This window comes from Gossypium arboreum, chromosome 12 (assembly GCF_025698485.1).
Source record: "Gossypium arboreum isolate Shixiya-1 chromosome 12, ASM2569848v2, whole genome shotgun sequence".
NCBI classification, from domain to species: Eukaryota; Viridiplantae; Streptophyta; class Magnoliopsida; order Malvales; family Malvaceae; genus Gossypium; species Gossypium arboreum.
Genome location: NC_069081.1, coordinates 115,960,499 through 115,971,045, shown reverse-complemented (window position 1 = coordinate 115,971,045; position 10,547 = coordinate 115,960,499). Strand labels below are relative to the sequence as shown.

Here is a 10,547-nt window from a genome sequence, read left to right as displayed (position 1 = left end):
TTTTCTTTTTCTTTCCCTTTTTCTTTCTCTTTTTCTCCCCTGTTTTCGAATGCCTTCTGTTTTCTATTCTGTTTGTTTTGTTTCTATTTATTTTATACTTTATTTCTTTTTACTTTATTTACTTTATATTATATTTAATAATAAATATCTATTTAATAGCAATTATATATATATATAACAATTGTACACACACATGTTTTACATTTGTCCAATATCATGACCCTACATTTGTCATAATTTTATTTAATTATCACATAAAAATCTTATTTTATAATTATTTAATTAATAAATATCTCTTAATTTTAATAACAATAAATAATAAATATCTACTAATTTAAATAAAATATTATAATTATACAAATATTATCATTACATTTGTATATTTTATCATCTTACACTTGTCATAATCATACTTTATTTAACATATAAAATCTTATGACATAATTATTTAATTATCAATAATATAATTTAATCTAATTATCTATTACTTTAAAATTAAGTAAACAAATTATTTTATAACAAGTACACATGTATCTATTTATTATAAATGTACCAATGTTTTTATTACCATTGTCATTATTCAATTTGTTTATTGTGCAAAAATATCATAATTTAATTATTTAATTAACAAATATATTTATACTTAAATTATAAGTAATTTAAGTATTTAAATTACAAATGTACCAATATTTTTATTACCATACAATTCTCTACTATTTAATTTATTTAATAATAATAATAATAATTAATAATTATAATAATCAATTATATAATATAATATAATATATATAATTTAAATAAAATATTAGATTTTTAAGACATTTATGCCGCCTCAACCATTACTTAATGGCATATTTGCTATTTTGGCCCTTTTTACTTTCTATTTTCTAGAATTAAACTTTTACCTCTTATTCAATTTAATTCTTTTTGCTAATTACTCTAAATTGAGTTAATTTTACTTAATTAAAACCTAATTAAACACACTGCTAGACTTATAATTATTCCTAATAATTATTTACGAACCCGTTTCACTAAGACGGAGGCCCGATAACACACTTTTCCGGTGCTCACGAATTTTGGGTCGTTACAAATAATATTTAAATCGTCAATATAAACAACAATTATCACAAAATTTTGATCCATACCTTTTTTATAAAAATGTATGGACAAATTGAATCATTTTTATAATCTTCTTCTAACAAATATTAACCAAGAATATTGTGTCACGTCCAAATTATTTTAATCATATAAGGATTTCTTTATTTTGAACGAGCAATATTCCTAAGGAACTCTATATCCTTTGAGATTTTAAATCCTTCAGAGATTTTCATATAAATTTTACTATCAAGTGAACCATACAAATAGATTGTAACGATATTCATTAGATGCATGTCAAGTATTTAATATATTGCCAGACTAACAAGATATCTAAACGTGATTGCATTCACCACAAGAGAATATGTCTCTTCATAATCAATGTCAGGTATTTGCAAAAATTCTTGTGCTACAAGTTATGCTTTATATTTTATGATTTCATTTTTCTCATTTTGTTTTTGGCATAAATACCTATTTAATGAGTGACTTCAATTATGCTTGAATTCCATTTTTCTAATCTAACCAATTTTTCTATTTATACATTCCTTAACTGATATAGGCTCAATATCCTCAATTTTTCTTTTTGCTATTTCAATAGCAACATTATAAGTAATAACGTTGTCAACAACTTTTTTCATTTCAGTTCCCTATTTTCTTGTATTCATACAATTTATCAAGATTTTTTATTTTCATGATTTTCATTCTCATTTTTAAATATCTAGATTTTTCTTGAGTTTCATAAAGTAGTGTCCAAACAATGTTCTTTTTGACACCTGGAAAATATATATATATATATATATATATATATTTTAGATTTTCAAATGGTGGTATAGTTTAAGTTTTAGTCCTAAAATATGCTAAAAATTTAAATATACATATCTATCTATATATCTCATGTTGACACGTGGCACACCCACCATGCCTCTTTTCTTTTTATTTTATTTTGTAACAACATTTAATTTTTAGTTTTGGTCCTTCTACTATGTTTAAAATTGAGAATTAATCTTTACACTTTACTTTTTAACATAATTTAGTCTTTATGTTTTTATAATTTTATTGATTAATTTAAATAGTTAATATAGTTAACTTTTCAATTAAAATGTTACGTGGTTAAATATAATTTGAAAGCGGATTGTTAAATCTAAAAAGTAGAGAAATTAAATTCTTGAAATAAAAGTAGGAGGACTAAATTTCAATTGTACAAAGTCTAGAGACTTAGAGTTATGGTTGTTTGAACCAGATCAGATTGGTTGAGGTACCTGTCCAAAGAGAGACAACAGATCAGTTGAGCTGTGAACTGGTACGAATTGATTGAACTAGGTTAAAAATAAATTGAGACGAGTCTTTTTTTATGATTTTTAATGATTTATTTAATCAGATCATACAAATTAATGGCATGACCAATTCGACTACTAGTCTAATTTTAAAAATTTTATTTAAAATATATTTTAATAATCAAATTTTAACTTCAAAATTTGATACAAATAAATAATTAACTTAATCCAAAATGTGGATAGTATGAATGAGACGAATAATCATTGCTTGGATTTCAATACTTGAAAGTCAAGTAGAGATCCGTTAATTGTTGCTTAAAAAAGAGAACAAAAAGCAGGAAATCTCCCACTAAGTTATTTTGCAAAAAAAAATATTATCTAAGGCAGCAACTAAGAAGCACTAACTCATTTTTCTAGAAAATGCATTAAAAGAGGAAGGGGGGTTAAACAAGTTCATAAATGGGAATAGAAGGTTAGATTATGTGCGCATATTTAAAGGGTTTTTGTTTTTTTTCTTTCTTAATACGGCGAAATTGTTGGGAACACAGACAAGTGTTTCATGTATTGGCCTCATGAAAACTCCATGGCAGACAGCTTCTGAACATTAAATTAGAAAAAGAGAAAAAAAAGGGGGAGGGCTAATCCACTGAAAAAGAATGCTTAAATGATTATTGTTTTCTGGTTTAGCTAAATCTTAATGTGTGAAAAGGAGACTATAATTCAACCTACGCTTAATCAATTGGAAAAGAGTCTAAGATAATCGTTGATAGAATTGATTGAATGCTACTACTTTGCTTTATAAGAAATTATTAAACGTGCTAAAGAAATGAATTTAGAGAAAAAAATAATATTAGTGAGGTTGGTGTTAAGAACTTTTTGGCCACAAAAATAAAAGTTGAGTTTCTAGAATTTTTATATATATCTGATAATTTGTCAGGTTTGAAAATGAATTTAGATATTTTAAAATTTTTGCTAAAAGAAAATAAGTTAAGAGAGTATTAATATTTATATTTTAAGACTTTTTTATACTTAAAAGTCAATTCGAGCAATAAAAATAAGATGAAGAAAGGAGTAAGATCTAACCAGGGATAATATCTAAAACCTTTACGTTTAGCCCTAAAGTTATTCTTTTATTGATTGGTTTGTAAAGTGATTTCACGTTATATTAAGTTGAGTTAATAATATTTTACAGTTGATTTTAATAATATTATGGTATAATCGTGATGACTTATTGACAAATCAGTTAAATTTAGATTAAAAAATTCATTCCATTTGATAAATATTTATTTGAATCTTCTCTTATCAGGGAAACGAGTTCCATGTTTAAGATATGGCAAAGGGAGGTTGTTGCTTCTAACAGGGTTTAACTTACGGGCAACGGATAAGGTTAAGATTGATTTGGGCTTTTGGTAGATGATTGGCTATTTGGACGTTCAAAAACTGAACATGGGCCACAAGTTGATCGTAGTGATCTTCCTGTAGTATCATCAGTCATATGTTTATTAATAGCCAAACCACTAACATAGACGTATACATGAGCGAAGCCGTATGAGAACAATCATTATATTTAGGCCCATAACTAAAAGGTTCAATGAACCATTGAAATTTATGGTTTTCTCTTATGGAAAAAATCACACGAAAGAAGATACATGACGTGAAGGAGTGGGTGAAACCATATCTCATTGTGCTCTCACTCACATTATTAGTACAGTGTTGTGACTCAACTCTTACTGACTTTGCAACACATTCTTAATTCATTCACTTCACGCCATCTCCATTCTTCCCATGTCATCAACACTTGTTTGATTTTTGTTAAATAACCAGCTACAGCATCAGTTGTGGTGAAAAAAGGTCTATAAATTACCAGCATGGCCAACCATTAAAGACCATGCAGGTTAGTTAATGCAAATTGTAAGGCATGAAAAAAATGGGGTGTGGTGAAATAGTATGGGGTCTGGTCTTGTGCTGCAACTTAGCCATGGCATTGGCTAGTAGTAGTCACAATGAACTAGCCTTGGAGGATGTGGAACATTTGTCTTATGATTATAAGGATGCACTAGGCAAAGCAATCATGTTTTTTGAAGGACAACGTTCGGGGAAGTTGCCGGCTAACCATAGACTGAAATGGAGGGGAGACTCTGCACTCACTGATGGCAAACCTGATAATGTATGTATGGCTACCAAATTACTTGGTACTTTGATGATGATGATGATGATGATGATAAAATTGAGCTTCGGAAAATAGTAGACTAATTTTGAAGTTTGGATTTGGTTTTGTGTGCAGGTCAATCTGGTGGGAGGTTACTATGATGCTGGGGATAATGTGAAGTTCGGATGGCCAATGGCGTTTACAGTGACATTGTTGAGTTGGGCAGCCGTTGAGTACCGGCATGAAATCTCTTCGGCCCATCAGCTTAGCCACCTCCGGGCTGCTATCCGTTGGGGCACTGATTTTATATTGCGAGCCCATACTTCACCCACCACACTTTATACTCAGGTTGGGGATGGAAACGCTGATCACCGGTGCTGGGAGCGTCCTGAAGACATGGACACCCCTCGAACGCTCTATAAAATCACTTCCGATTCACCAGGCACCGAAGCCTCGGCTGAGGCTTCCGCCGCTCTTTCAGCTGCTTCATTAGTCTTCAAACGAGTTGATTCCAATTACTCTACAAAGCTGTTAAGCAAATCCAAATCAGTAAGTAGCTCGTTTAAATTTGTTTCTTCATGCCTTTTATGCATATCAATCTCAATCATATTGGCTGCACAGTTATTCAAATTCGCAGACAAGTATAGGGGATCATACAAAGACTCTTGCCCTTTCTACTGCTCTTTCTCAGGATATCAGGTAAATCATAAACCTTTAGCAATGTTGATAACCATATAATCATTTGAGCTTTGCATCTGATTTATATATATATATATATAGGACGAGTTATTATGGTCTGCAGCTTGGCTATACAAGGCAAGTAGAGATGAAAAATACTTAAACTATGTTTTGAGCAACCAAGGATGGAGTCAAGCAGTATCAGAGTTTAGTTGGGACAACAAATTTGCTGGAGCTCAAGCATTACTAGCAAAGGTAAAATCATATGACCCTTCTTTATAAGTAACAAGTTAAAAGAAAGGTATTAACAGTTCTTGTTCAGGAATTCTATGGTGGGAAGAAGGATTTGTCTAAATATAAGACTGATGTTGAATCATTTATATGTGCACTAATGCCAGGGAGCAGCTCTTTACAGATTCAAACAACTGCTGGTACATACATACACCTCTTAAAATCACTAATGAATAACTTAGATTTCTAAACGATCCTCACTAAGCTAATAAATTTTCTGGTTTGTTTTCAGGTGGCCTTTTGTATATAAGAGATAGCTCTAATTTGCAATACGTTACAAGCTCTTGCATGGTGCTATCTGTCTACTCCAAAACCTTAATGACATCTAATATTGATGGCATCCAATGTGGCTCTGCACATTTCTCAGCCTCCCAAATCAAATCTTTCGTAAAATCACAGGTATATATACATATATACTGATATTGATATAAAAAACCAAGAATAAGGTTTTCATTTATATACTGATATTATTGCAGGTGAATTACATATTGGGGAACAACCCCATGAAAATGTCATACATGGTGGGGTTTGGGAGTAGATATCCCATGCAGCTTCACCATAGAGGCTCATCCATCCCTTCTATCCACAATCACCCGAGCAGGGTGGGGTGTAACGATGGCTACTCGAGTTATTACTCTTCGAACAACCCGAATCCAAATCAACATGTCGGAGCAATCGTGGGAGGTCCTGATTCAAGTGACCATTTCAATGATCAGAGATCGGATTACTCGCATTCCGAACCCACAACTTATATTAATGCAGCTTTTGTAGGTGCAGTGGCTGCTTTGCTTGATGGAACCAAACAGGAGCCTCTGCAACTGCTGCAGATTAATACAACCATAAATATGGTCGACTACATGTAATTTACCAGAGTTGCATCAGGCAACCGAAACCCATGAATTTCCTATACTCATCGAATCAATTAAGTAATTTAAACTTTAAGGGAATATCTATACTCATCTAGATAGTAGTAAATTTTCAGGGTTCCAACCTTTGTGCAAAGAAACCCTTTTATTTTTAAAATAATTGCAGAATTTATTGCTTATTTAAGAAATATTTATATATTAAATTATGACACATCCGTGTCAAATATATATTTATAAAAATAGAATTATGTATAAATATCTTTATAAAAATTAGTGAAAATAATAAATTAAGCTTTGAGTGAGATGTTAAAAGTATAAATATTGACAGCTATAAAAGTTTAGGTTCAAATTTTATTTTGTGTATTCAATTAGGTGCTTAGTATAATATTTTGTAAAATAAACTACTTTTCACATTACTCAACAACCTTGTTGACTTTTAATGCTAACTCAATTAAGTGCTTAATATATAACTAGAAATACTATCACACGCGTATGCGTGTAGAAATTATATATTTAGAATACAAATGTGTATTTAAAATAATATATATATAATAAATAACGAAAGATATATTTTAAAACTAATTAATAATAATACATTAAATACGTATGATAATAAAATAAAAAATTAAAAATCTTTGAATAATATAACTTATTTTAGATACGAAAAGATATAACCAAATTAATACTAAATTGATCCGTCACATTAGCTCAAACAACGGTTAAATAATATATATAGAGAGAGAGATATAATATACATCTTGCAGTTTTGACTAGTTGAAACCTAATCTTAAGCAACAAGTTTAAAGAGTGTAAGCAAGCTTAGTTAGCCAAAGGAAATGCAAGTTGGGATATATTGACAATAAAATACAAATTAATCATTTGAAAGAAGTGGTCAATTCTGACTTTCTTGACTTTCAACATTTATTATATACAAATGAACTGTCATTTATACTTTGCTACCTCCTTTGATCTTTTTGTCAACATTGCTCCATCTTAACAAAGAAGCCGATATTACCCCAAAATTAACAATGAATAACAGGCCAGTCCTCCTTTGATTAAATTTTAATTGTTTATTAATAAATTTTTTATATAATTTTTTAATGAATTTTGGTTATTTATCTTAAATAAATTAGAAAAAAAATTATGATATATTCAACTCCTTGTAACAAATGAATTACAGAAACTGAAACTGCAAAAGAGACACTCTTCAGCTGGTACAAGTGTGCAATTTGGTTGTTATTACATGGCTGGCTTATTATGCCTGCTCTAAAACTAATTCAGCAAACCACCAGTTAAGGTTGCAGATTCGTTCATGGACCATAATTCGTGAGACAAATCTGGAAACTGGTCTACAAATAAATCCCCAAAACCCTCAAAGCTTTCAACTAATTCGTCGCTCAACATTACGTCCGGCGTTAGAATCTTTCCCCCCTCCATTGTTATGCTCTCTTGTTTCACCGACTCATCTTTAATGACCGCCGGAGAAAGAACCGTTGATTCTGCAACCTCATGGGGTTCATTTTTATAGGCAAGGTTTTTAGGCTTAGCCACTGTCAATGATTTGTTGCGAGTGCTTCCCGCAAGCGAGGTCCGTCGAGTCGGGTGGCCATGGTTGTGCTCGGCTGTGTAGGTTATAATAAAGACTCGAGGATCCGAGCAGCTACGCTCTACTTGCTTCCTTGCTAAACATCCTTTTGAGCTACTGCACCTGTAATAGCTCCTGTGTTTTTTTCCATTCAAAAATACTCAATGACCCCTTCAAATATATATATATATATATATATATCAAAACAAAGATGATAAATGAATATTTACCTTGGATATGGTGATCCTTTGATGGGTTTCTGCCCATATTTTCGCCATGACCATATATCCGATTGAAGACCAGCATCACCTGTTACATGCTTCACCACTCTATGTTGCTGTTTCTTCCTGCTGAAACATGTGAAGTTATAAACATGTAAAACTTTTTGTAATTAATAACCATGAATTTAATTACAAACCTGGATCTTTTAGGCTTAGTCGAATCCTTGTTTGTACCAGAAACAACAAGTGGCTGCTGTTTTTGGCACTCTGGTTCCTCCGCGTGATCTTCAAGAACTGGTATTGTATATGGGTTCAACTCAGGACAGAAAGGCTTGTAAAGTTCCTCCATTAACTCATCTAAAACATTAGGGTTTGGTTCAAAAACTTTTGGGAAACTCATGAGATGATCTTCATCTCCATGTTGAAAACTCAAAGGACCAAAACTGAATTCTGGGTTTTCCATATAAGAGAAAAAAGCATCATTGTTGCTGCAAGTTTCACCAGTTACCGCTTGCCAATCCCAGTGCTCCATGTTGAAGTTACTCGTCATAAAAAATCGATTAATTATAATAATAAAAGAGAAGAAAGGGTGGCGCTGACTTTGAGATGTGTGTCAGAGAATTGTGAGACGAAGGAGATGGATGTATGAGAGGAAATTTTTAAAAAGTAAGGGCATTGTTTATATATTGGAAACAAAAGAGAAATGATTTATTTAATTTTGCTACTTGAATTGAAATTAAGCAGCAATTTGTGCGAATCTGGTTTTTGCTGCTTCTCAACCACCAAGTTGACGTTTTGAAAAGTCAAAAGGATTACTATTAGCTTTTGGGAATACGTTTAATCGTCCCTCCATGGACGTTGTCGGTGAGAAAGGAGTTTTTAGGTCACCCTTTTGTTTCTTTTAAATAAAATTTCATCCTTCTAAATATTGGTGTAATAGACATTATTGTACGGATTAATAACGAGTTCTAAATACAAATTATAAAATAAGCATTTAAAATTATTATTTTTAATAATTTCATTATGGATTATGATAATATTTATTTTCTTTTTACACAATACAAATAATTGTATGAATAAGCTTCGTCATATTGCTAACTGCCAAAGCAGTAATCAAGGAATACATATCTAATAAGTAACCATTTGGAGATTATGCATGTATCATATAAATGCATCCAGTCATTTTCTTCTAGAGCAACTTCACGAACTTATGAATTATGTAATACTATAAGATGATTGGAAATTAATTTATATTTTTAGGCATGCAGAAATATTATTATTTGAAATGGAGCTGCAATTTTTCCAGAAATTTATCCAAAAGCAAAGCAAACATGCAATATCTAAACATGGAAAACTTAGAATTTTAAAAAATAAAAACAGGCTGAGAGATTCGAAACAAGCAATAAAGTATGGGTAAAATCATAGACCCCATATGGCCAAATTGCATATATAGGCTATAGGGGCATTGTTAGGGTTGCTTCCCCAATCTCATATGCAAATGAAACCATTGGCAATTTTTAAAAAAAATTTTAAAGCATAACATTCCTTTCTTTACGGAGGATCTGTATGATGATCAGATCTGAAATGGATCATAATGTTGGCGAACAAACTATGGATTATTATTATTATTATTATTATTATTATTATTATTATTATTATATGATCAGTTGCTATCTACGTTTCTGCAACTTGCCAACTGAATATTACAAGGTCTGTTAAATGTTATTACTCCAATTTCAGCCTGCAAAAAGATTATGTATACACATAGGGGTTATGGGTCTAATTGGCTATGAACCCAGAAGCACATACGATCAACTGATCAAGGCATAACCTGTGTTTATTATGATATTTTTATAAGAAGAAACTTATTGGCTGGGAAATATGAGTTTCATATTTTTTATAAATGAATATCCCTTACTGTTTTTTTTCCATATTTCTTTTAAATTTTATGTTATTATTTATTTATTTATTTATTAGTATTTATAATAGAATTTAATGGTTAGATTATAATGCTGTATTCTCAGCCTTTATGCCATACAAAATTATAAAATATATCAATATAAAATAAAATAAAATAAAGCTATTATGTTATAAAATTGGAAAACAGACTCAAGCCTTTACCACTAATCAACCGCAATTCTTATATGTGTTTATTTAATTTTTTAAATTATTTTTCAAATCTGATATTTATACTCTTTAACAAAATGAGTACTTTTTATTCAAAAAATAAAATAAACACCATTGAAAAGCCACTAATTAACTTGCGAGAATATCAACAAGTTTTAATTGTAAAGGTAAGACATATTTCATTCCCAATAAAAGAAGATAAGATTTGAATTTTAGAAATAATATTATTAGAAAAAGCTACCATGAACTCTAATCTTAGAA

At 30.4% G+C, this 10,547-nt stretch overlaps 2 protein-coding genes across 2 annotated transcripts; one reads left to right on the top strand and one right to left on the bottom strand.

Annotated features, from left to right (window-relative positions):
• Positions 1–4,008: 4,008 nt before the first annotated feature.
• LOC108452266 (endoglucanase-like) lies at positions 4,009–6,434 on the top strand. Its single transcript, XM_017750039.2, has 7 exons — positions 4,009–4,536; positions 4,654–5,067; positions 5,140–5,217; positions 5,299–5,451; positions 5,519–5,627; positions 5,720–5,886; positions 5,964–6,434. The coding sequence occupies exons 1-7, from the start codon at positions 4,288–4,290 to the stop codon at positions 6,348–6,350; spliced, it is 1,557 nt and encodes a 518-aa protein (XP_017605528.1). The 5' UTR covers positions 4,009–4,287; the 3' UTR covers positions 6,351–6,434.
• A 1,048-nt stretch (positions 6,435–7,482) lies between these two features.
• On the bottom strand, positions 7,483–8,881 carry LOC108452344 (WRKY transcription factor 22-like). Its single transcript, XM_017750122.2, has 3 exons — positions 8,357–8,881; positions 8,169–8,285; positions 7,483–8,073 (listed from the first exon to the last, which is right to left on the bottom strand). Exons 1-3 carry the CDS (start codon positions 8,707–8,709, stop codon positions 7,626–7,628), a joined length of 918 nt encoding a protein of 305 aa, XP_017605611.1. The 5' UTR covers positions 8,710–8,881; the 3' UTR covers positions 7,483–7,625.
• Positions 8,882–10,547: the final 1,666 nt, after the last annotated feature.